Genomic DNA, 27,054 nt, shown 5'->3' with positions numbered 1-27,054 from the left:
TGATTTCTAGGTTGAAATCGCTGGTGCTGGCAGCTTAAACATATGAAATTGTAAAAATTAATGGGAATTGGTCACTTTGAATTTTGAGATGAAAGTTTTACTGAATTTTCTAGACATCTGAAAAAAATTATAAAAAAATAACCAAGTGATTTGGATAAAAAGAAAAAATACAAAAAATGACACAAGTTGGCAGAAAAAATCAGTGTCTAGGAAAAAACAAAGTGAAAGGGAAGTGTGCTTTTTGTTTTGGATCAAAATTTGTTCTATAATTGGTGGCTATTTTATACCAATCTTAGTTATGAAATTTCAATTTAAAATTAGTGTGAAAACAAGTTCCAAAACTAGAGGTTTCTTGAGTCTTATTTTTTTTAGTTTTTTTTTTACTTTACTCTTGAGCCATTCTAGGTTTCTCTTTGAGTCCTAGCTTGCTTTTATGTGCTTTTCATTGCTATAATTCTTGAATAATCCTTGAAAATTTGTCTTGTTAAAACTCTATTGGTTTAGCTTTCATTTCATTTTTGGTCTTGGTTATTGTTTGTCTCTTTGTTTCCTTATTTGTGAATTTCCATATAGGGAATTGGAAAGGAGGATTGGTGTCATCCCTTGAAGAATTTCAGTCAAGAAGCAAGGGGGCCAACCACCTTAAGAGCTATTGGACTAAGAAGCACTACAAATTTATTGAAACACCATAGAGAGAATAGCCACCAAAATTGAGGACATTTTTTTTGTAATTGGCAATTTGCTTTGCTTTCAAATTTTGTAACAAAAATGTCTTTCATTGGAAGTAAGTTGGGAGCCTCCAATAGGTCACCCTACTTCCATTTGTGTGTAATAATTTTAGGCAATATTCCCTTAGGATAATGAGTGTTTTGTTGGGAACCTTAAATGAGGTCATCCAAACACTCTTATGAACCGCCTAGTTTGCATTATTGCACTTTAATTTCTTGCTTACTTTCATAGCTTATCTTCTTTACTAGTCACCCCTAGTTTATCTTGTTATTGCATAATACTTTCTTCTTGCTTATCGTGAGTTCTTTTGAACCCTAGCTTTTACCTTTTGCAAACCCCCAACAAGAAAGAACCACAATTAGGAACCAACATAAGTCATCATTCATCTAGTGTTAATGGTGAGGGTACTAGTCATAAGGACCCTCTATCTAAAATCTTAGATGAGTTGAGTTCCCTCAACTTATGGAAAGAAAAAATAGAAAGAAAAGAAAAAGGAAAATAGAGGGTAAAAATAAATCAAGATGAGAGGGAACAAATAAGGGAAGAAGAAAGAAGGAAAATACTAAAAGAGTTAAGAAAAGAAAAACATGCCTCCTATAGTAGTCATAACTCTAGCAAGAGCCTAAGTGAAGAACTTTGTGACTATTATGAAGGAAGGCATAGGTCACATCTTAGACCTTACTCCCATAGGAGAGAAAAGGAAAGAAAGCCTCAAGAGGATAACATTAACCTTCCATAGTTCCATGGGAAGGACAATGTAGAGGCTTACTTAGATTGGGAAATAAGGGTAGAGCAACAACTTAAAAGGAAGTCTACTTCAAAATCTTATGGCTCTCACTCTTATCCAAAGAAAGACCAAGGTCAAGGCATCTTAGGGGTGACAACAATAAGCCCAAAAATTATAAGGGGAAGACAATAGAAAAGTAACCCCTTAAGGCTAGTATGCAAGAGAAGACTAGCTCTATAAAGTGCTTTAAATGTCTTGGAAGAGGACACATTACTTCTCAATGCCCCTACTAAGAAAACCATGATTATGAGGGGCCAAGACATTTATAGTAGCCAAAATGAGGCTACTACTTCACCTTCCTCTAGTGAAAGTGAAGAAGGAAAAGGGGAAGAATCTAGTGAAGAAATCTACCCCCAAGAAGAAAGAAAACCTTTAACGGTTAAGGAGGTAAGTGTCTCCTCCAAGAGGTTAGCTAAGAAGGAAAGTCATTTTGAAATAAAGACAAATATTAATGAAAATTCCCCTCTTAGACAACCTCCACATCTTCTCCTTTGTAAAAGACACTTGTTAGCACTGTCACACTTCTTGGGCTTGATATTATTCCTCAAGTAAAGGAGTTGTTGGATGAGGGTTTGGTTCGTAAGAACTTAAATCCTTGTGCTTTGTTGGTGCCCAAAATAGGTATTAGTAGGCTTCAAATCCGTAAAAAAAGGTGATATGATGAATGTGTTGAGTGGTGCAACCCTCTTTTGTAAAATCACTCATGCACCCAACATCTTCAAGATTCGTGTAGATACGAACTCATTAGGTAGGTTTGTTCTTATTTTTAGTTTCAATACAAACTTAGGTGCTCATATGGCACACCTTAGGTTTGGTGTACTTTTTGGTAGGAATAATTGTTGGATTTCCCCTATGGTTACTATTTGTTCCACTTTTTCTTCATTCAAATATATTCAAGGGGAATCTGGTTTGCCAGAAAGTGCATTGGATCGTCAAGTATTTAAAAATTAAAATGGATGAATCCGAGTATCGAACACAGGGAACTAATGTTAGCTTGAATTAAGTTAAAAAATGAAGCATTGTTGAGAGAACATGTATGATTGATAATTTCAAACAGAATTTAAACTAACTTTTATGCTAAAAACTATAAAATGCAAAGTAAGTAAAAGTGACAACAGTAGGTAGAAATGTTGGGTCTTTCTAACAAAAAGGCTGATGCATATAAATATATTCCTCTAATCATTCATGCTCTTGTAGATATCAAGAAATCTGGCCAAATGTCTTTCTTTCTCTTTCTGGGAAGGTACCAAAGGATAAGGTACTTCCTTGCCTTCATTTGGAGTAGTATCCTTCTTCTTTTTCAGTGTATGCCTCACTCTTGCCTCTCCTCATCTCATCATCAACAACTTTCTCTTTTTGTTTTTCATTTTCAACTTTTTTTCTTTTTCTTTCTTCCTTATCATCTTCAGCTTCCTCATTAATCTCTTCAAGTTCTACAAAATCAGAAACGGGTTCAAGTGCTAGGTTAGGTGCCAGCTATTGTTTATGTTCCTCCATTTTCCTCTCAGCTTCACTCTCATCCACATGGATTGCCCTTCTGCTTCTAGTTATCACAACTTTACACTCCTCTGTATTAGCTATAAAATGTAGAAGCAAATGCCTTTGGTGTTTTGACGATGATCATGATGATTTGATGCAAATGATGCAAATGGGCTTTTCAAGTTTAAATTCAAGACAATGATTCAAGAATACAAGCCACAACATCAAGATGATCACTAGTATTTTAGGAAGGGAATTCCTAATTGATATAGCAAAAGGTTTGGCCAAGTAATTTAAGTTAAAAAGTATTTTTCAAGAGATTTACTCTCTGGTAATCGATTACCAGAGTATGTAATCGATTACCAGTGGCCAAAAATGATTTACAACAGCTACTAAATATTTGAATTCAAATTTTAGGCTGTGTAATCGATTACACAATATTGGTAATCGATTACCAGCAGTTAATAAACGTTTTAATTCAAATTTTAAAAGTTGTAATCGATTACACAAATCCTGTAATCGATTACCAGACAAGATTTTCAGAAAAATGTTTCTAAGAGTCACAACTTCTCAAATGGTTTTTACATGACCACCAATGGTCTATATATATGTGACTTAGAACACGAATTTGCTCAGAGTTTTTCAGAACAACAAGTTTTTATTCTCTCAAAGAGCAAAATCATTTTATCCTCTTAAGAATTCCTTGGCCAATCCACTTGCAATTCATTAAGGAATCATTTGAGTGCTCAGATTGTAAAATCTATCTCTTTCAAGAGAGATTCATTCTTCTCTTCTTTCTAATTCTCTAAGGGATTAAGAGAATTAGACTGCAGTCTTTCTCAATAGTTGCTTGGACTGCAGTCTTAACCCATCTATAAAAATGTTGAGCTGTATCGGTTCTAAGAATCCATGAGTGGGAGTCTTTCTCAATAAACCACGAAATCTTTCCAAGGCCTCACTCAAAGATTCATCAGGAAATTGGTGAAAAAAAGAGATGGCGGCTTTGCCTTCTACAGTCTTAGACTCAGGAAAATATTTCTTGAGAAATTTCTCCACAACCTCATCCCGTGTCTTAAGACTATTGCCTTTGAATGAATGAAGCCACATCTTAGCTTCTCCCGATAAAGAAAATGAAAACAAGCTCAATCAGATTGCATCTTCAGGCACTCCAACCAACCTGATAGTATTGCATATTTCTATGTAGGTGGCTAAGTGTGCATATGGGTCTTCATTTGGTAAACCATGAAATAGAATATTCTGAATTAGCTTAATCAATGATGGTGGATATGTAATGGTTTGTGCTTGAACTTCTGGTTGAGCAATGCTGGGGAAAAATTGTGGCACATTAGAACTTGAATAATCTTCCAAGGTGACTCTTCTTGGCTCTTCAGCCATGATGTGGTCTTCGATAGGATCTAAATGAGAATGACCTGCAATAGGAAAACTAGAAGATGCCTCAGAAGATTGAGGTTCTTCCTCTGGAATTGCTGCTGCTTCTAAATCCTGCAAAAAATTCTAATTCTCTCTTGATTACGCCTTCTACAAGTGGCATCAATCTCCAAATCAATGGGGATCAAATCACCTGTAGTAGATCTTCTTTGCATACAAGAAAATAGAACAGCAGTTATCCAGTTCAAAAGAACAATGAATGTGCTATCACTACTATGTTAGTAATCAATAAATCAAAGAAATAAAAAATAAAGCAATGTCGCACAACTAAACTAAACTCTACTAACAACTTAGTTCCTCGGCAACGGTGCCATAAATACTTTGTTGGATTTCCCCTGCGGTTACTTTTTGTTCCACTTTTTCTTCATTCAAATATATTCAATGGAAATCCGGTTGGCCGGAAAACGCACCGGATCATCAAGTATTTAAAAATTAAAATGGATGAATCTGAGTATCGAACACAGGGAACTAATGTTAGTCTGAATTAAGTTCAGAAATGAAGCATTTTTGAGAGAACATCTATGATTGATAATTTCAAACAAAATTTAAACTAACTTTTATGCTAAAAGCTATAAAATGCAAAGTAAGTAAAAGTGATAGTAGTAGGTAGAAATGTTGGGTCTTTCTAACAAACAAGATGATGCATATAAATATATTTCTCTAATCAATCACGCTCTTGTGTTCTATGTTGCAGCCTAAATTACTAAGCCTCGATCCTTTGTCAGACCAAATCAATCCAAGCTTCGTCCTTAGATCCCTCTTGTTGGACTAGGCCCAATTGAGACAGCTCTCTTAGGTTTAGACTAACTTAAAATGTGTTTCATCCGCAAATCCCTCTTGTAATACTAGACTCAGCTCAAGCAACTTACGAAAGTTTAGCCAAATTTAGCCTAAGCTTCATCCGCAGATCCCTCTTGTAAGACTAGGCCTAGACTAAACAACATTATTGTAACAACATAATTAAAACCAAAACTTAATCCGCAGATCCCTCTTGTAAGATTAAGTTTCGATCCTGCTTCAATCAAGTTCTAAGGCAACAATACATTTCCCAATGCTAAAGTCACCTAACTATGCACACAAATGGATTATTAGACCAAAAGCATACAAACATTAAGCATTGAATAGGGAAAACATAATCAATTAGATATTAGGTATTTACATCAGCTGTTCATTAGAAATCCCCAACTAGGGTGTTTAGCCAACCATTACAGAAGAAACCCTAACAATAATAAGGTATATATGCAAAAGTTGCTCCTCTTGTTGCCTCCAGAGCTCTTTTCTCAAAATAGGCACTATGGTGTGCTCTGGAATCTATGCCAATCATCTGCCCAAAGTCTATATCTAATTCTGCACAAGATAGGCTTTAAATAGGCTTTGAATTCGCGACGTTGCGCTTAGCGCTACCCTCGTGCTTAGCGCGTGTAAGTAGATTCGAGCTTAGCGCCAGTCATGCACTAAGCCTGGCTGAAGACCCCTGCTATGCTTAGCACACTTATTTCATGCTTAGCGTGTGACCTTGATGTTGATACCCTGCCAGATTCTTCTTTCGCGCTAAGCACGCTGAAGCTGCGCTTTGCGGTGGATGCGTGCTTAGCCCACTGATGAGCTAAGCTCAACTGTCACTTTTGGCACTTCACGACTTAGCCTCTTTTTCACCTGGAATTGCATATATTTCATCATTAAATCCAATGGACATATTCTAGAGACAGCTTTATCCATAAAAATAAATTTATTTACAAAAATCACTACAAAATAACCATAAATTGGGGAACTATACAAGTTTTGGAAAATGTTTTCTATACAAAAGTTAGTCGTATAAGGCAACTAACAATAATCAACATGAAAATACAAAAAAAGGTATGTTTTATTGCATTACTTTCTTTAATTTTTTAAATACTGAGCAAGGGTTTCCCACGAACACTAAGAGAATAAAGGTCATTCCTGAGTGGTCCACTCCACCAAGTATAAGGAAAATTTGGGGCTTCCATGACTTAACAAACTTTTACAAAAGGTTTGTCCCATATCATTCTATCCTTATACCACAACTCTTTGAGTTGATGAGGAACCATGTTCCCTCATCGGAAGATACCCAAGAATTGGGTTTTCAGACCTTACCTTACTCCAACATACCAAACACCACTAATATATATGTTTTTATTCTTTTTACAAGTGTTGAGGAAAGAAACCCAAAGTCTCAAGAACCTCTGGATTTGAGGTCAAATCCTTTTCAAGGGGGAGAGAATGATGCAATCCTACCCCCCCAAGGGCATTGGATAGAAGACTCTAAGAAGATTGGGTCAGAGATGAAAGAGAAGACCCTAGGGTTCTCATGAGCCTTAGGGTAGATTTTGGGTCCATGGGCTAAGTATGAGCTGACTTATTTTTGTACATATTAGATTAAGGTTTCATTATTTTTGGGCCTTGTATTAAGGGCTCCATAATGTAGGTAAGGTACCCTAGAAATGTAGGAATTTTCAGCCCTTGTATTTTAGGGCACCTAGACTAGTTTTTGTATTAGGGGTAGTTTTGTAATTTCACATGCATTAAGTGAATATTTGATGTGTGTGTTAAGAAATAAATTTAATTGAATCGGGACAAGCCCAATCCAATTGAATTTTAGAGGGGGAAGTGAGCATTTGCTTGCTACACCCCATTGCCACATCATATGGTCACACCTAAGCACACTTAGTGGAGAATCTTGGACTTGATCTTGGATAAGAACCATAGCTAAAATTCACTAATCATAATTTATGAAATTTTCGCTCCACAAATTCAATTTCAAATTCAAATGAAATTTGAATAGAAATTCAAATTTCCCTCCAATTTTGTGTAACACTTAGGCTATAAATAGAGGCCATGTGTGTGCATTTTTTTTTACTTTGATCATTTGAGAATTACACTTCAAAGTTCAGACCTCATTTGAGGCATAAAATTTCATGTTCCTTCTCCCTCCCCTCATCTTCTCCTCCTTCAAGCTCTTATCCATGGCTTCCTATGGTGGTGAGCTTCTTCTTGACTCAGCTTCTACTTGAAGTGGCATCTCCAATCATCTCTCTTACTTCTCCATTCCGTTGCCATTGAACTTCAAGAAGCAAAGGCCTACATGCTCCACCCATTTGGTGAAGTAATCAATGGCAACTAAGATGAAGCGATGCCCGTTTGAAGCCTTGGGTTCGATGGCTCCGATCATGTCTATGCCCCACATTGAGAAAAGAAATGGTGCTGCCAACACATTCAATGGTACAGGTGGAGCATTAACATTATCAACAAAGGTCTGACACATATTGCATTTTCTCACATGAATACATCAATCGTTCTCCATGGTGAGCTAGTAATACCTCTCCCTCAGAATCTTTCAGGCCATGGAATGTCCATTGGCATGCCTACCAAAAGAACCCTCATGCACCTCTACTAGTATTTGTTTGGCCACCCTTGCATCCACACATCGAAGCAACACCATGTCATGGTTTCATTTGTACAACATATTTCCACTCAGGATGAAACCGATTGCTAACCTTCGTAACGTCCTCTTGTCATTGTCAGAGGCCCCAAGCGGGTATTCCTTGCTTTCAATGTATCGTTTGATATCGAAGTACCAAGTTTTACCTTCTTCCTCCTCTTCTATCAAATAGCAATGTGTAGGCTCACCACGACATCTGAATTCAATGTATGGAAAATCTCCATGAGGGCTCACTTTGAACATGGACGATAGAGAGGCAAGGGCGTCAGCCATCTGGTTTTCCTCTCTAGGAATATGATGAAATGATATGTCATCTAAGAGTTCCATCAATTTCCTGATGTAAGCCTGGTAAGGCACCAACTTGTGGTCCCTGGTCTCCCATTCACCTTTCAATTGATGAATCACCAATGACGAGTCCCCGTATACCTTGAGTAACTTGACCCTAAAGTCGATCGTTGCATGGATCCCAAGGGTACATGCCTCATACTCCGCTATGTTGTTTGTGCAGTCGAAGCACAGCCTAGCCATGAAAGGTATATATTGGTTATTCGGGGAAACCAATACTGCCCCAATTCCATGGCCTAGTGCATTAGATGCACCATCAAACCACACAATCAACTTATCCATGTCCTCATCTTCTACCTCTTCCTCAAACAAGGTCATGATATCCTCATTAGGGAATTCTGGATGCATAGGCTGATAACCATTGATGGGTTGTTGAGCTAGATAATCCGCCAAGACGCTCCCTTTTATTGCCTTCTAAGTGACGTAGACAATATCAAATTTTGACAATAGAACCTGCCACCAAGCTATCCTTCCAGTGAGAGCGGGCTTTTTGAAGTTGTACTTGACGGGATCCATTTTGGACACCAACCAAGTAGTGTAACTCAGAATATACTGCCTCAAACAGCAAGCTGCCCACACCAAGGCACAACATGTCCTTTCTAGCAAAGAGTAGTTCATTTTGCATGTTGTGAACTTCTTGCTCAAGTAATAAATGGCTCGTTCCCTTTTTCTGGATTCACCGTGCTATCCCAGCATACACCCCATCGACCCATCTAATACTATCATGTATAGGATAAGAGGTCTTTCGGGCACTGGTGGCACGAGCACACGAGGATTCATCAAACACCATTTAATCCTTTCAAATGCCACTTGACAATCATTGTCCCATTGGATAGACTGATTTTTACACAATAATTTGAAAAGAGGCTCGCAAGTGGCGGTTAACTATGATATGAATCTCACTATGTAGTTCAATCTTCCCAAGAAACCTTGGACCTGTTTCTTGGTACGTGGCTCAGGAATTTCGAGGATTTCTTTTACCTTGTCTGGATCCATCTCTATTCCTTTCTAGCTAATGACAAAGCCAAGCAATTTTCTGGATTTTACCCTAAATGTACACTTGGCGGGATTCAGCCTTAACCTGTATTTACGCAGTCACCTAAATAACTTTCACACATTAACTAGGTGGTCCTCCTCCGTCCTTGATTTGGTGATCATGTCATCCACGTAGACCTCGATCTCTTTATGCATCATGTCGTGGAATAACGCCACCATAGCTTGCTGGTATTGATGCAATCCTCCCTAGGAAGGAACCAGTCACTAGATCCATGAGCAAGAGGCTCCAAGAGGATTTGGCTAGAGCTGCTGAAGAAGGCCCTAGGGTTCTCATGAACCTTAGGGTAGATTTCTGAGCCCATGGGCCAAGGTTGGGTCCAATTATCTTTGTACATATTAGATTAGGATGTCATTATATTTGGTCCTTGTATTTAGGGCTCCATAATGTAGGTAGGGTACCCTAGAAATATAGGATTTTTTAGCCCTTGTATTTTTGGACACCTAGACTAGTTTTTGCATTAGGGGTAGTTTTGTAATTTCACATGCACTAAGTAAATATTTCATGTGTGTGTTGGGAAATAAATTTAATTGAATTGGTAAAAGCCAAATCCAATTAAATTTTAGAGGGGGAGGTAAGCAGTTGCTTACTACACCCCATTGCCACATCATATAGTCACACTTTGTGGAGAATCTTGGAATTGATCTTGGATTAGTGGGCTGAACCATAACTGAAATTCACTAATCATAATTAGTGAAATTTTGGCTCCAAAATTTGGCTCCACAAATTCAATTTCAAATTCAAGTGAAATTTGAATTGAAATTCAAATTTCCCTCAAATTTTGTGTGACACTTAGGCTATAAGTAGAGGTCATGTGTGTGCATTTTTTCAACTTTGATCATTTAAAAATTAAACTTCAGATTTCAGAGCTCTTTTAGAGCACTAAATTTCGCGCTCTTCTCTTCCTCTCCCTTCATTCATCTCCTTCTTCCTCCAAGCTCTTATCCATGGCCTCCTATGGTGGTGAGCTTCTTCTAGACTCATCTTCTCCTTGAAGTGGCATCTTCTCTCTCTCTTCCTTCTCCATTCCGCTTCCATTCATCTTCCAAGAAGCAAAGGAATCCATTGATGAAGAAGATCCAAGGCCTACAAGCTCCAATGGAGCTTACATCAGGTATGTTGCCCCAGTGTTCTTCAGCCTAAATGACATCACCTTGTAGCAGAAGGTTCCCCATTGAGTGATGAAGGTTATCTTTTCCATATCCCCAAGTGCCATTTTTATCTAATTGTAACCTAAAAACCCATCCATGAAAGAGAATAGGGCAAAACTGGTTGTGTTGTCTACGAGAACATCGATGTGCAATAAAGAAAAGTTATCTTTGAACTGGCTAGGTTTAGATCCCGATAGTCCACGCACATTTGCACCTTCCCATCCTTTCTAGGGACCGGCACGATATTGGCAACCCATTCTAGGTACCGAGCAGCGGCCAAGAAATCGGCATCGAATTGCTTCTTCACTTCTTTCTTTATCTTTAGGGACATCTCGGGTTTCATTCTTCTCAATTTTTGTTTTACCGGGGAGCACTCAGGATTCAGAGGTAGCTTGTGCTGCACGATTTCTGAACTCAAACCAGGCATATCTTGGTAAGACCAAGCGAAGATGCCTTGGTAGTCTCATAACAAAATCACCAACTCATCTCGGACCTTCGCGGACATACAAGTGCCAACCTTGACCTCCTTTTTTTCTTCGCCAATGCCTAAGTTCACAACCTCTGTCTCTTCTTGGTGCGGTTTCACCTCACTTTTTTCTTGCTCCAACATTCTTCTCAAATTTGAGGGAAGTCCCCAATCCTCATTTTCTTCCTCCTCGGTATCACTACTTTCACAGGACTCATCGTTGGATTTGTGCCAAATCATTTAATTGCAACGAAAATAAATATACAAAAGAATGAAAATGGACTAAAGTGCGAGAGGGAATGTATCAAATAACAAAGGATTGTATATTTATAATTACAGGAACATTAAAGAAAGAGGTATGCCCTACAAAAGAAGCAAACCCTAAAGCCTAGGCCCAGCAATAGGGTTCAAACTACTGGATTAAATTGGATTTGAAACCAAAATCTTCGGTCGCTCCACGATCCGCCAATTCTTCAATTTGAAAACCAGGGAGCATGGCTGCACACAACTTGGTTGCTCTTGGTTTGTTTCTTCATCTAGCACAACAACCTAATTCTCATGCATCCATCCCACGTTGACAAAGATTTTACTAATGTGGCAGATAGAGACCCTTTCCATCTGTGGTCCCCGCCCTTGTAAAAGGGCTAGGCTTCTTTCTTTCCTTTCTAAGGCGACCCTTCTCTTGTTGGCATGTGTAGGCTCGTACCCCAGACCGAATCTTCCACGGTTTTCAATGAACCTCACCAAGCTTGTCGTGCCATTACCATTCCGACCTAAACCCATTTTGGGCTCATACTCATCCTTCAACATAACTCAGGCAACCATCTGGAGGCACCAAATAGACGTGGTTGCACCCGAGGAGCCTCCACATAAGCATTGTTCACAATTTCTAGCACTTGAAAAGATGTTTCTAATGATTCTTCCACAGCTTCTACATAGGGCGTAGAGGATGGACAACTCACTAGTATATCTTCTTCCCATGACATTATAACCAGCTATCCTTCCACCACAAACATCAATTTCTGGTGCAACATTGACGGGACCACCCCAACAGAATGGATCCAAGGCTAACCTAGCAGGCAACTTGATGTGCCATTATTTTCACCTATTTCTTAACCCTTTTTGCACCATTTTAAGTACTGATTAATCTTAATTGTCAAATTAATTAGGCAGTTTTATTATTTGGGCCCATTCAGCTAATTTGATGTTTTTAATCTAATTTCAGGAATTAATGAAGCATTGGGCTTGAATCCAGAATTGGGCTTGGACTTGAAGAGGGCAGACTATTTTATTCTACAAGATTTTTATCTTATCTAGGCTTTATCTTATCTAGATATTATTTAGATTTGATCTCACCTAGATATTATTTCATCTAGATCTTATCTTATCTTATCTTATATAGATTTGATTTGATTTTATTTATGGGCTTGGATTTAAAACAGATTTGTAAGCTTTTGGGGCTGAAAAACTATATAACAACACCAAGGTTCTAGTTTAGGTCCTCGCTTCTCTTTCTCCTTTATTTTCTTTTTTGCAATTCCAGTTCTAACTTTTCGTTTTAGCAATAAAATTTCGTTCTTCAATCTATAATTTCATTCTCTATTTGATTAACGGAAGGTTAAGTCTTCAACATTGTTTTCTCTTGAGGATCAAGCACAGTTCTCTTTGAGGTTCTATTATTACTGTTAAATTATGTTCAGTTTTTCCTCTTCACTAATTACTCTGAATTTGTTGCTTTTAATTCATGCATTCTTAGTGCTTGATTAATTGTATCTGCGCTTAATTTACGTTCATTGTGGCGTCCCTAAATTAATGACTGGTTTAATAGTAATAATTTAAGTAACAAAAACCATGGTAAATTTTTTTTTCTTCTTTTTCTTTTTCATTTCTTTCTCTTTTCACCATAACTAGGTTTAGAAGGAAAATCCTCACTATAAAGTCCTGAATGGCCAGTTCACAACTCTATTCGGAGTCATTTCTTTCTTACCACTCATAATTCTCTAAATTATTTTGCTGTTTCAAAAGGAAGAATATACCAGCCATTACTTTAGGTCGTCACGTGAAAATAAAAGGATAAAATACAGTCGATAAACGTTTTTTACAAATAAAGTTGCTAATGCTTTCTTTTCAAATAACAAGATCGATCATAAATGCATTCATCATTTAAAGCTGTCCAAAATATGGGAGTTTTACAAAATATATAGTGTCATCCAGAGCAAAGGTGTTCATAGTGGTGGCTTCAGCCACATGTATACAATCATCAAATTCCTATACATCAGGTCTACCCATACAAAAACAAAAGAGTAAACCTAACAGTCAGTCCTAGATACACCCACCCTCAAAAATATATAAAACTAATCCATGGAACTGTCCACTATGATGAAGAGCCTCCGCTGATCGCCATCTCCCCCGGGCCACTATCCTCCGTAGAGTCTGCCTCAGATGCCGACATGACTTCCTCGGGAGAATCCACCTCAAGAAGTGGATCCTCATCACCCTCTAGAAAGTCAAGGGCATCCACGGCAGGCTCAGGAGGTAGCTCCTCCAGATCCTCCTCGGGGTCTTTCTCGGATGATGTCACCTCGATCACTTGGACTGGCTCCACTAGACGATATGGTGTAGGCGTGGGTAGTATCCACTCCACCGTGCACTGAAGCGTCCGTGCAGGTTCATCTGGATGCACCAAAGAAGTAGCCGTGAATCGAATGGTGTCCCGAAATCGGCACCTCGTGTTGCCATCGAGGGTCTCCCAAGCTCCCTCTAGGCACTCCATCTCTACTCGATCACGGATTAGCTGCGCCGCCATCACGATCTACAAGAAAGAAAAGAGAGGGGTAGACTCTTTCACAAGAATCTAACTGCGCTGCACACAATTTGTCTCATAACCACTACATGCAAGTAAAAGGGGTATTTTAAGGCTTTCCATCTCTGGTAATCGATTACACAGCCTTGGTAATCGATTACCCACCCTTGGTAATCGATTACCAGAGGCCATAATCCACATATCACACAAAATTCACAGCTTGCCAGCCACCACAAGCCTCCTTGCTTTGTGGTCTTTGTTCCTTTTATCTGTTGACTGCCAGGAGCTCGCCTGTTTAGGTACATCACAGGTTCTCACTGACCGACTATGCCCAGGTTGGGTCGGGATTGGTCAAGCTTGGTTTTGGGCAATAGCACCCCACCTGACGTCCCCAAGGTCTCCTGACCCCCGCGACATATCTCCAGGTACCACTCTGTGGTCAACAATAAAAGCAGGAAGTTTCACCCTTCAACACTTCCTCATCTCAAGCTTGTAGGATTATGGGGTACCCATCACATGTGGTACTAGGTGGTGGTCGGGCGATAGTGCACAACAAGTTTTCCACATCCAGAAAGCGCGCATAAACCCACCATCCCCTGTTGCCCACCTCCAACTGAGCTCACGTACTCCCACGTAGCCCATATCCTCGTTTCTCTCAACACCGGGTCCCCATCAATCCTCCCAAGCTTCCACAACATCCAAGCAAAACAACATTCAAACAGCACAAGCTATCACAGCCAAGCAAAACAAAGCAAAGGCAGAAAACTCTGCCAAAACACCAACCAAATCACAGCTTTTCTCACTTAAAGACCCCAGTAACAATTCCTTCGATCCAATTTGTTAACCGTTGGATGGACTCCAAAATTTTACTGGAAGTCTATAGTACATAAGCCTACATTGTGACCGTTGGGATCTACTAGCAAACATCCAGAACTCATTCTGCACTAGACTTTCCACAGCCAACCACACACAAGCATTTTTCTGCACAAAGCCAAAATCCTGCTGCACCTATTTTGACAGCAAAATTCTGCATAAGTGCAGATTTCGAAAATCACACTTCCTCTCATCCAATCTTGCCCAAATCAATTCCTACAAGTCCCAAATCATGTATCAATCATGTCTAACCCAAAGTCAAGCTTCAAAACACAGCAACACAGAATCTAGGTGTCCAAAACCCCTCAATTCAATGGGTTTTCTAGGTTTGAAAAGTGAAATTTAGAATGAGGTAAATTTGAAGCAACTCTCTCACCTCACACCAGTCCATAACATCTATTTAGACTTGTTCAAACTGGATTTACACCTAAAATCTCACCGAATCAAAATTTGACTCTTCAACACCCAAATTTGCCCTAGAAATGGCTCTTTGTTCACTTTGGTCATGTATTTTTCTCTCTAGCACAGTCCAAGCTTTCTCATAAGTCCTAAATGACATTTCAAGCTAGGATTAACTCACTTTAACCTCCATTTACCACAGAATTCAGACTTAACCTTCCAACCCTCAAAGCCTCACTCTTTTTCCACTCATAACACCACATTCTCACTTTCCAACCCTAGGTTAACTCTACATTTCATCTCTAACAGTTTTCCATGGGCAATTTCAGCATACAAACATCACAAACATCATCACAAAACCCTAAAACAGAATGGGTATGTCTAACTCATCCAAACATGGCAATTTCAACAAGCTTTCAACAAGTTTCTTCACAAATAACTATCATGAAGCAGAAAACTAGCAAGACTACCCATCATATCTCCCAAAACCCCATACCCACGAAATTCAAGAGAGAAAGAAGTCCACCCAAACCTGAATTTTTGAAGTCCCACTCGTAGCCACGCACTTCACGAACCCGAAAATGCCCTCCTTTCGCGATTTGGGGCAGAAATGATGGCCAAAGGTTGAAGCTTTGCTTGGAGCTTCAATGGAGAATGAAGAAGAAGAAAATGGCAACGTGAGGGAGAGAGAGAGAGTTGTCTGAAAAGTGTGGGGGCTGAGTGAAGAGAGAGAAAAGCTTTTTGGTTTTAAATAAAAGGGTTTTCTCTTTTTCTATTATTTTATTTAAGCAATGCCACATGTCTCCATTTGAGTGGAGCAAAAAGGGCCCACTTTCCCTTTTGCCTGTGACCCATACTCAGCCACAAAAGTGGGAAAAATCTGACCTTTGAAACGCTAAAATCCTGCCTCAGTTTGCGTGCCATTTCTTTGGTTCCAGTTCCTCGCGTTTCTCTGCGTCCGTCGGGGCCAGATTTCGAAAGCAAGCAATATATATATCAAAACGCTCAGAATAGAACCCCGAGCGTGGTTCAGAGGTTGGTTTCGTTAAATTCTAAGTCGCACGCAAAACGATGATTTTTAGACTAATTACTTAAGGATTAACCCATAACCTCCCAGTTATGGATTTCTCTTCCTTAATTAGCCTAACCCGCGTATCTTGCCCCCCACTATTCCTACCCTTACCAAGAACATATATGCATATACACTGAATAATACTTATATATATATAATCATTCAAAATACATCGTTTCCAAAAATTCCGGGTAGAAATTTCCAGGATGTTACATTCATGCTTAATGATCGTTTATGAGTCATTGGTGTATGTGTTGCTTAATCACATAATGAATGCCTTATGTTGAATTTCGCTTAGTAATTTAATTTAGGGTTGGATTAAGTGGTTGAATTGATAAAGGATAAATTCTCACAACCTAGGATAACAGACTTGCTTGTGAATCAAGGGGAAGCAAAGTGTTTTAATTTTTATATTTTCTAATTCACATTTATTTGTTGTTTAATTTACAAAAGCAAACAACGCCCCCCCATTCGTTACTATTTTCCTACTATCTGTCATGAACATTTGGTGTATCATTGCTCGTTGGGAAATGACCTAGGATCACTTCCTAGTTACTACATTTTAATGTTTATTTGATTCGGGTACGACCTCGATCAAATTTGGCACCGTTGTCGGGGAGCAGTGTCCAAAGGTTCATAATAGCTAGTGTCGTGTTAGTGTTTAATTCTTTCGTGTTGTGTTAGTATTGTTTAGTACCTTTTTATTTTGTTTTTTGTGTGTTTTGTTTTAGTTTTTTTCTGTTCAGCGCTTCCCCTATTTCAGTTTTGGGCGCTTCCCCTATTTCAGTTTTGGTGTTTTGCTGTGAATAGTGTTTTGCGACGGATTTAGCGACCACTTTTGCTTAATAGAACACTTGCTGGAAAACAGGGTAGTAATGGAAATCCCTTAGCGACGGATTTCAGAGACCACCCTTGCTGAATTAATTGGGATTTTTTGTTTTGGTAGCCATAGTTGTTATTTTTGGCTGATAGAGCCCTTAGTTTTGTCAGATTTGAAAGTACCAAAAAAGTAGCAAATTTGATTTTGGTCAAAACTTCAAACAGCCATAACTTTTGCTCCGGTTATCAGAATCGCAATTATTATATATGTATTTGGGGTAGAAAAAAAATTTCCCTTGCGATTCTGTCAAAAGTTTTTTATTTTCCAAGTATTATTCTCTTATTTTTCTTAACTTATCAGTTTTAGCTTCTATAGTTAGACTTTGAAATTTTGTTTGAAATTTTTTGTGCTATCTTCTCATCATTTTATAAGGTTGCTCACAAAATTTCAAGTCATTTGGATATCATTTAATGGTAGCTGTAGTTCAAACCTACACTGTTACTTGCATAAGAAGACAATTAGTTGTGCATGCTGAATATAGTGTATGACTAGAGGCAATCCATCTGACTTACAACCCTTTGATCCTGAGATAGATAGGACATTTCATAGATTAGTTAGACATCATTTAGTACCTTTTGAGCATCCTGAGCATTCTGTTATTGGTGATTTTGAGCATTATTGTTTTGAACATTCTGAGAACATGGCACAACCTCCACCCCGTGAGAGGACTCTAAGGGAAATGGCTGCACCTGATTTCACCTACGAAAGCTTGTGCATCCAATACCCTGATGAGGATGTCCTATATGTTCTTAAAACTCGACTGATCCATTTGCTTCCAAAGTTTCATGGCCTTGCAGGTGAAGACCCACACAAGCATCTGAAAGAATTCCATATTGTCTGCTCCACCATGAAACCCCCAGATGTCCAGGAGGATCACATATTTCTGAAGGCCTTTCCTCATTCTTTAAAGGGAGTGGCAAAGGACTGGCTTTATTACCTTGCTCCACGGTCCATCACGAGTTGGGATGACCTCAAGAGAGTATTCTTAGAAAAAAATTTCCCTGCTTCCAGGACCACGACCATCAGAAATGATATTTCAGGCATTAAACAACTCAGTGGAGAGAGCTTATATGAATACTGGGAGAGATTTAAGAAACTATGTGTCAGTTGTCCTCACCACCAGATTTCTGAGCAGCTTCTCCTCCAATATTTTTATGAAGGACTCAGTAACATGGAGAGAAGTATGACAGATGCTGCCAGTGGTGGAGCCCTTGGAGAGATGACCCCTGCTGAAGCAAAAAATTTAATTGAGAAGATGGCTTCAAACTTCCAGCAATGATGCTATTGTCATTAGAGGAGTGCATAAAGTAGCCACGAATTCATCTTCATCAGGTGAGACTAAGAAGCTTGAAGGTAAAATAGATGCCTTGGTTAACCTGGTAACCCAACTGGCCATGAATAAAAAATCTGCATCTGTCGCCAGACTCTGTGGTTTATGCTCCTTTGCCGACCACCACATAGACCTTTGCCCTTCTGTGCAACAATCTAAAGCAATTGAATAGCCTGAAGCTTATGCTGCAAACATCTACAACAAACTTCCTCAACCTCAACAGCAAAATCAGCCACAACAAAATAATTATGACCTCTCTAGCAATAGGTACAATCCCGGGTGGAGGAATCATCCCAACCTTAGATGGTCGAGTCCTACACAACAACAGCAACAACAACAACCTTATTTCCAGAATGCTGCTAGCTCAAGCAGACCATACGTTCCTCTACCAATTCAGCAGCAACAACCCCAGAAACAGCAAACAGCTGAGGTTCCTCTGCAATCTTCCCTTGAAGAACTTGTGAGACAAATGACTATGCAAAACATGCAGTTTCAACAAGAGACCAGAGCCTCCATTTAGAGCTTAACTAATTAGATGGGACAATTGGCTACACAGTTAAATCAACAACAGTCCCAGAATTTTGATAGATTACCTTCTCAATATGTCCAGAATCCCAAAAATGTGAGTGCCATTACGTTGAGGTCGGGAAAGCAGTGTCAAGAACCTCAACTGCAACATCTTCCTCATCCACAAATGAACCTGCCCAACTTCACTCTACTCCAGAAAAAGATGATGACAAAAATTTAAAGAGTAAGTTACCTAACAATTTCTAAGCAGGTGAATCTAAAGAGAAGCAACATATCCCTCTTCCATTTCCTCCATGAGCAATTTCCAACAAAAAATGGAAGAGGCAGAGAAGGAGATCTTGGAAACATTTAGAAAAGTAGAAGTAAACATACCTCTGCTGGATGCAATAAAGCAAATTCCAAGATATGCTAAATTCTTGAAGGAGCTATGCATTAATAAGCGGAAGCTTAAAGGAAGTGAAAGAATTAGTATGGGCAGAAATGTCTCCGCATTGATTGGTAAATCTGTTCCCCAAATCCCTAAAAAATGTAAAGATCCAGGTACATTCAGCATACCTTGTATTATAGGGAACAATAAGTTTGACAATGCCATGCTAGATTTAGGAGCTTCTGTTAGTGTTATGCCTCTGTCTATTTTTAATTCTCTATCTCTAGGTCCTTTGCACTCAACTGATGTGGTAATTCATTTAGCTAATAGAAGTGTTGCCTACCCTGCTGGTTTCATAGAGGATGTCTTAGTTAGAGTTGCTGAACTGATTTTCCCTGTTGATTTTTATATTTTGAATATGGAGGAGGGATTTTCTAAAGGCTCAGTTCCCATCATTCTAGGCAGGCCTTTTATGAAAACTGCTAGAACTAAGATAGATGTATATGCAGGCACACTATCTATGGAGTTTGGTGATATAAATGATCATTTTAATATTCTTGATGCTATGAAACACCCATCTAAAGATCTTTCTGTATTTCGTGTTGAAATAATTGACCATATTGTTGATGAATACATGACTGATCTTCATTCTAATCTGCATGCCTGTCACTCTTCATGCATTGAATCTGAATTTGTACTTGATCATAAGTCTGAATTTGATGCTGAGAGTGAATCTGAATTTGATATTGATTACATGTCTGATGTTTTACCTCTTGAGATTGATTTTATAAAGTCAGATAGAACTAACCATGTTTCAGGAAGTACACATACTTCTGACTTTCTTTATGAGGTCCAGGCTGAGAAACCATCTCTTTCTACCATTATCCAGCCGCCCACACCAGAATTGAAGCCTCTGCCATCAAATTTAAAAAATGCTTACTTGGATGATAGCAAAAGTTTTCCAGTAATTATATCTGCCTCCCTTGCTGATGAGCAAGAGGAGAAGCTGTTATCTGTTTTCAAGAAGCATAAGAAGGCTATAGGCTGGACCCTGGCGGACATTCCTGGTATTAGCCCATCCACATGTATGTATCGAATAAATTTAGAAGATGGAGCTAAACCAGTAAGACAGCCACAGAGAAGACTCAACCCGGTGATTCTTGATGTGGTGAAGAAGGAGGTAACCAAGATTTTGCAAGTTGGAATCATTTATCCTATCTCCGACAACCAATGGGTGAGTCCCGAAGAAAACCGGCCTCACCGTGATAAAAAATGAGAAGGAGGAGTTGATTCCTACTCGGGTGCAGAACAGTTGGAGAGTCTGCATCGACTATAGGAGGCTGAGCCAGTTTACCAAAAAGGACCATTTTCCCCTGCCATTCATTGACCAGATGCTTGAACGCTTGTCAGGTAAATCTCACTACTGTTTCCTTGATGGTTTTTCTGGTTATATGCAAATCACTATTGCTCCTGAGGATCAGGAAAAGACCACATTCACCTGCCCCTTCGGCACTTTTGCCTATAGGAGGATGCCTTTCGGCCTGTGCAATGCCCCTGGTACCTTCCAGCGGTGCATGATTAGTATTTTTAGTGATTTTTTAGAAAATTGCATAGAGGTGTTTATGGATGATTTCACTGTATATGGATCCTCTTTTGATAATTGTTTGGATAGTCTGGAAAAGGTTTTGAATAAATGCACTGAAACTAACCTTGTTCTAAATTTTGAAAAATGTCATTTTATGGTTGAGCAAGGTATAGTTTTAGGCCACATTATTTCCAATAAGGGCATTGCAGTAGATCCTGGAAAAATTTATGTTATTTCACAATTGCCTTACCCCTCTTGCATGCGAGAGGTGCGATCTTTTCTTGGTCATGCAGGATTCTACAAGCGCTTTATAAGAGATTTTAGCAAGGTAGCCCTTCCACTATTCAACTTGTTGCAAAAGGAGGTGGAGTTTGACTTTAACGATAAATGCAAGGAGGCTTTTGATTGCCTCAAAAGAGCACTGACTACCACCCCCATCATCCAAGCACCCGACTGGATAGTCCCTTTTGAGCTTATGTGTGATGCATCCAATTATGCATTGGGGGCTGTCCTTGCTGAGAAAATTTATAAATTGCCTAGGGTTATATATTATGCTTCTAGGACTTTAGATGTTGCCCAAGCGAATTATACTACTACTGAGAAAAAGCTATTAGCCATAGTGTTTGCTCTTATAAAATTTTGTTCTTATTTGCATGGTAGTCGCATTATTGTTTATATTGACCATGCAGCTTTAAAGTACTTGTTGAAGAAGGCTGATTCAAAGCCTAGGTTGATCCAATGGATGCTCTGGCTCCAAGAATTTGACTTGGAGATCCATGATAGGAGCGGAGCACAAAACTTAGTTGTTGATCATCTGAGTCGGATCGCACATGTGTATGATGAGGACTCACACATTCGGGATGATTTCCCAAATGATCATTTATATATAATGTATAGTATTTCTGATTCTCTTTCTACTCCCTGGTTTGCTAACATTGTCAATTATTTAGTTGCTTCTGTTTTTCCTCCCTTAGCATCTAAGGCTCAAAAAGTAAAATTAAGAGTGATGCTAAGCATTTTATTTGGGATGACCCCTACTTGTGGAAATTGTGCAATGATCAAGTCATTAGACGATGCATTCCAGATCATGAGACTGACTCAGTCCGGCAGTTCTGTCATTCTTCCACACCGGGAGGTCATCTGGGTGTTCAAAGGATAGCTCGCAAAGTGCTTGACTGTGGCTTTTATTGGCCCACCATCTTTAAAGATGTGTGGAAGATTTGTAGCACTTGTGAGCAGTGTCAGAGAGCAGGAAGTGCACTTATATGGTGGCAACAAATGCCTCAGCAACTGTCGCAACCTACCCTTCAGCGGGAGGGCGACGTGTGACTCGCGGGTGCGTGTTCCAAGAAAGGAATACGCGCGGAGTCGCCACCAACGTTTATTTGAGCAAAACGTCGAAAAAACCAGAAAAGACGTCATCTACGAACTTTAAGTGAAAGGTTTAGGAGTTGTATTTACGCACGGGGAAGGTATTAGCACCCCACACGTCCGTTACAAGAGACGGCAGCCTTTAATCAAATGTGCAAATATGACTTCAATTTATGTTATCTTCCCTTTTTACGTTCTTTTGTCTTTTTTTTATGCCTTTTTATATTTTTATCTTTTTGTGGTCGACAAGGGTGTTTCGCTTTGCTCCTACGTATTCCTCAATTGTGATGAGAAAATCAGACCTACGTAGTTCTTTTGTGAACAAAGCGTTTTGGTTATGTTATTTTTTATCCTTTTTTGCAAGATACATTTTTATTGAATGAAAGGTCATTTAAGGCGTTAGACCATTAGACAATCTTTCGATTCCTTTGAAAAGTGAGAAAACATTAAGGCATTGGACCATTAATGATTTCTTTATTTTGGAAAGAGGTAACAAAGTTAAATATTGATTTTAGGCTTTTTATTAATCTACATTTAACCAATAAAAGCGGAAAAGACCATTTCAAGGCGTTGGACCTTTGAAAATGGCTTTTTTAGGCGATGACAAAAGTTTGGTTTATGAATTGATTTTAGCCTTAGTTTCACTTTGGTTATTAGTCGATTCGATTAAGAAAGAGAAATCCCAAAGAAAAACGTCCGATTGATTTTTTTGATTTATTTTACTAAAAGATATTTTTTATTATTATATTATTATTTTACCTCTTTTTGGTTTCCAACTTGGTTACGGCATGACCGAACGGTCGGATTTCATTTTAACAAAAATTAACGGATGTTACAATTCAAATGATCGGTGGAAATTTATTTTATTTTTTGATTTGGCGAGAAAATGACTTAAGTAAATGACTAAAGCACGTCAAAAGGGGGTACGGAAAGTAAATGAAATGAAAATAAAAGCACGTGAAACAAATGAGGACTACTAAGGGTACATAGAATGAATTGAAAAGTTCGATTTCGGGAACTTACCGGTTGAAGACTGAAGAACGACGAAGAACGAACAAAGAACGTCGAAGAAGGGTTGAAAATCTTCGCGAAATCACCCACGAAAACGTTACGGAAGTGCCTCAGCTTGGATTTTCTTCACGAAAACAATTTTTCTCACTAATTTTAAGTGATCCTCAAATACCAGGAGGGTTGAACATTTTTCTCCTTCACTCCTCCCCCTATTTATAGGAAAATAGGGGAGGAGCTTGCCACCCAGCTCGCCCAGGCGAGCTAAGTTGCTTCCTCCAGAAGCAACCGCCTTCTGGAGGAACATCCTGATGCAAGCTCCATTGGAGCTTGTAGGCCTAGGATCTTCTTCATCAATGGATTCCTTTGCTTCTTGGAAGATAAATGGCAGCGGAATGGAGAAGGAAGAGAGAGAGGAGACGCCACTTCAAGGAGAAGATGAGTCTAGAAGAAGCTCACCACCATAGGAGGCCATGGATAAGAGCTTGGAGGAAGAAAGAGATGAATGAAGGGAGAGGGAGAGAAGAGCACGAAATTTTGTGCTCCAAAAGAGCTCTGAAATCTGAAGTTAATATTCAAATGATCAAAGTTGAAAAAAATACGCACACATGACCTCTATTTATAGCCTAAGTGTCACACAAAATTGGAGGGAAATTCAAATTTCACTTGAATTTGAAATTGAATTTGTGGAGCCAAACTTTGGAGCCAAAATTTCACTAATTATGATTAGTGAATTTTAGTTATGGTTCAGCCCACTAATCCAAGATCAATTACAAGATTCTCCACTAAGTGTGCTTAGGTGTCATGAGGCATGAAAAGCATGAAGGACATGCACAAAGTGTGACTATATGATGTGGCAATGGGGTGTAGTAAGCAAATGCTCACCTCCCCCTCTAAAATTTAATTGGATTGGGCTTCTACCAATTCAATTAAATTTATTTCCAACCACACACATCAAATATCCACTTAGTGCATGTGAAATTACAAAACTACCCCTAATACAAAAACTAGTCTAGGTGCCCAAAAAATACAAGGGCTGAAAAATCCTATATTTCTAGGGTACCCTACCTACAATATGGAGCCCTATATACAAGGACCAAATATAATGACATCCTAGTCTAATATGTACAACGATAATTGGACCCAACCTTGGCCCATGGGCTCAGAAATCTACCCTAAGGTTCATGAGAACCCTAGGGCCTTCTTCAGCAGCTCTAGCCCAATCTTCTTGGAGCCTCTTGCTCATGGTTCTAGTGATTGGTCCCTTCCTAGGGAGGATTGCATCATCCCCTTCCCCTTGAAGAGGATTTGACCTCAAATCTGTTAGTTCCTCCTCCTCAATATCAGCTCCACCTGCAAAAGGAGTTAAATCAGAAATGTTAAAAGTGGTGCTGACTCCATACTCTTCTGGGAGGTCCAACCTATAGGCATTGTTATTGATCCTATCCAAAACCTGAAAAGGTCCATCCCCTCTAGGGCTAAGCTTGGATTTCCTTTTAGTAGGGAATCTATCCTTCCTAAGATGGAGCCAAACCCAGTCACCCTCATTAAGAACTAGCTCTTTTCTTCCTCTATTGCCTTTAGTTGAATACACCTTTGTTTGGTTCTCTATTTGGTTCTTAACCCTCTCATGCATCTTCTTTACAAATTCTAACCTAGATTCCCCTTCTTTATGTATAAAAGAAGTGTCCAGTGGGAGGGGAATGAGGTCTAACGGTGTTAGGGGATTGAACCCATAGACAACCTCAAAAGGGGACTGCTTGGTGGTTCTATGAACCCCCCTATTGTAGGCAAATTCTACATGAGGAAGATACTCATCCCAAGACTTATGGTTGCCTTTCAGAAGAGCCCTTAAAAGGGTGGATAAAGACCTATTCACTACCTCTGTTTGCCCATCAGTTTGTGGATGACAAGTGGTAGAGAAAATAAGTTTAGTTCCTAACTTAGCCCATAAGGTTTTCCAGAAGTGGCTAAGGAACTTAGCATCTCTATCTGACACAATGGTCCTAGGCAAACCATGGAGTCTCACAACTTCCCTGAAAAAGAGTTTTGAGATGTGGGAAGCATCATCCACCTTGTGGCATGGTATAAAGTGTGCCATCTTGCTAAACCTATCCACCACCACAAAGATAGAGTCTACACCTCTTTGGGTTCTAGGAAGCCCAAGGACAAAGTCCATACTAATGTCTACCCAAGGTGCAGATGGGATGGGTAAGGGTGTGTATAGCCCATGAGGCATCACCCTAGACTTGGCTTGTAAACAAGCCACACACCTAGTGCAATGCTTATGGACATCTTTCTTCATATGGGGCCAATAAAACTTTTCTTTGAGTAAGACAAGGGTCTTGTCTATCCCAAAGTGGCCCATGAGCCCACCCTCATGGCTCTCTTTCACAAGTAATTTCCTAATGGATCCTTGGGGTATGCAAAGCTTTCCCTCTTTGAACAAATACCCCTCAGCCAAATAGAATCCATCTTGGGCCTTTTTCCCACAACTCTCATAAATGGGAGAGAAATGTTCATCTAAAGCATACAAGTCCCTAATATTATCAAATCCTAAAATTTGAGCTCCTAGGGAGCAAAACAATGTGTGTCTCCTAGAGAGGGCATCAGCTACCATATTGGTTTTTCCCTTTTTGTATTTGATAACATATGGAAATTGCTCTAGGTACTCTACCCATTTTGCATGCCTCTTGTTTAACTTGCTTTGCCCTCTAATGTACTTAAGTGATTGATGATCACTATGAATGACAAATTCCTTGGAAACAAGGTAATGTTCCCAAGTTTGGAGGGCTCTTATTAAGGCATAAAGCTCTTTATCATAGGTGGGGTAGTTGAGGGTGGCACTATGAAGTTTTTCACTAAAATAAGCAATAGGGTGCCCACCTTGTAACAATACAGCTCCAACTCCCACTCCAGAGGCATCACATTCTAGCTCAAAAGTTTTAGAAAAGTCAGGAAGAGCTAGAACAGGTGCCTTAGTAAGCTTTTCTTTGAGCAAAGCAAAGGCTTGCTCTTGTTTTTCACCCCAGGTAAATGCCACATTCTTCTTCACCAGCTCATTGAGAGGTGATGCAATTGTAGAGAAATTAGGAACGAACCTTCTATAGAAGCTTGCTAACCCATGGAAGCTCCTAATATCTCCCACACTTTTTGGGGTGGGCCATTCTTGGATGGCCTTGATTTTCTCAGGGTCCACTTGGACCCCATTTCTACCAACTACAAAACCTAAGAAAACTATATTATCTACACAAAAGGTACACTTCTCTATATTTGCATAGAGGGTGTTTTTCCTAAGGACTGAAAGAACTTGTCTGAGATGTCCTAAGTGATCATCTAGGCTCCTACTATACACTAAAATATCATCAAAATAAACAACTACAAATCTACCTATGAAATCCCTTAAGACATGATGCATAAGCCTCATAAAGGTGCTTGGTGCATTAGTGAGCCCAAAAGGCATCACTAGCCATTCATACAAACCAAACTTGGTCTTGAAAGCAGTTTTCCACTCATCACCCTTTTTCATCCTGATTTGGTGATAACCACTTTTAAGATCAATTTTTGAAAAGATATTGGCACCATGCAACTCATCAAGCAGATCATCAAGTCTAGGAATGGGGTGCCTATACTTTACAGTGATGGCCCTGCAATCTGTACACATTCTCCACGTACCATCCTTTTTGGGCACCAACAACACTGGCACAACACATGGGCTTAGGCTCTCTTGGACCCAGCCCTTCTCCAACAATTCTTTAATCTGAGACTCTATCTCCTTAGTCTCCTGAGGGTTAGTCCTATAGGCTGGCCTATTAGGAAGGCTTGCTCCTGGGACTAAATCTATTTGGTGTTCTATTCCCCTTAAAGGAGGTAGCCCTGGGGGTATTTCTTTGGGAAATATATCACCAAATTCATGTA

The 27,054-nt window shown here is 39.3% G+C and overlaps 1 protein-coding gene and 1 non-coding gene across 2 annotated transcripts; both read right to left on the bottom strand.

The window, feature by feature from the left end:
* Nucleotides 1-7,913: 7,913 nt before the first annotated feature.
* On the bottom strand, nt 7,914-9,245 carry LOC102668085 (uncharacterized). The gene is made up of 3 exons (XM_006603413.1): nt 9,179-9,245; nt 8,703-8,818; nt 7,914-8,600 (listed from the first exon to the last, which is right to left on the bottom strand). The coding sequence occupies exons 1-3, from the start codon at nt 9,243-9,245 to the stop codon at nt 7,914-7,916; spliced, it is 870 nt and encodes a 289-aa protein (XP_006603476.1).
* An 8,720-nt stretch (nt 9,246-17,965) lies between these two features.
* LOC112997966 (small nucleolar RNA R71) lies at nt 17,966-18,072 on the bottom strand. Its single transcript, XR_003263014.1, has one exon. It is a non-coding gene; the product is annotated as a small nucleolar RNA R71 (small nucleolar RNA).
* Nucleotides 18,073-27,054: the final 8,982 nt, after the last annotated feature.

This window comes from Glycine max, chromosome 9 (genome assembly GCF_000004515.6).
Source record: "Glycine max cultivar Williams 82 chromosome 9, Glycine_max_v4.0, whole genome shotgun sequence".
In the NCBI taxonomy this organism is placed as follows: Eukaryota; Viridiplantae; Streptophyta; class Magnoliopsida; order Fabales; family Fabaceae; genus Glycine; species Glycine max.
This window is presented reverse-complemented; position numbering and strand designations above follow the sequence as displayed.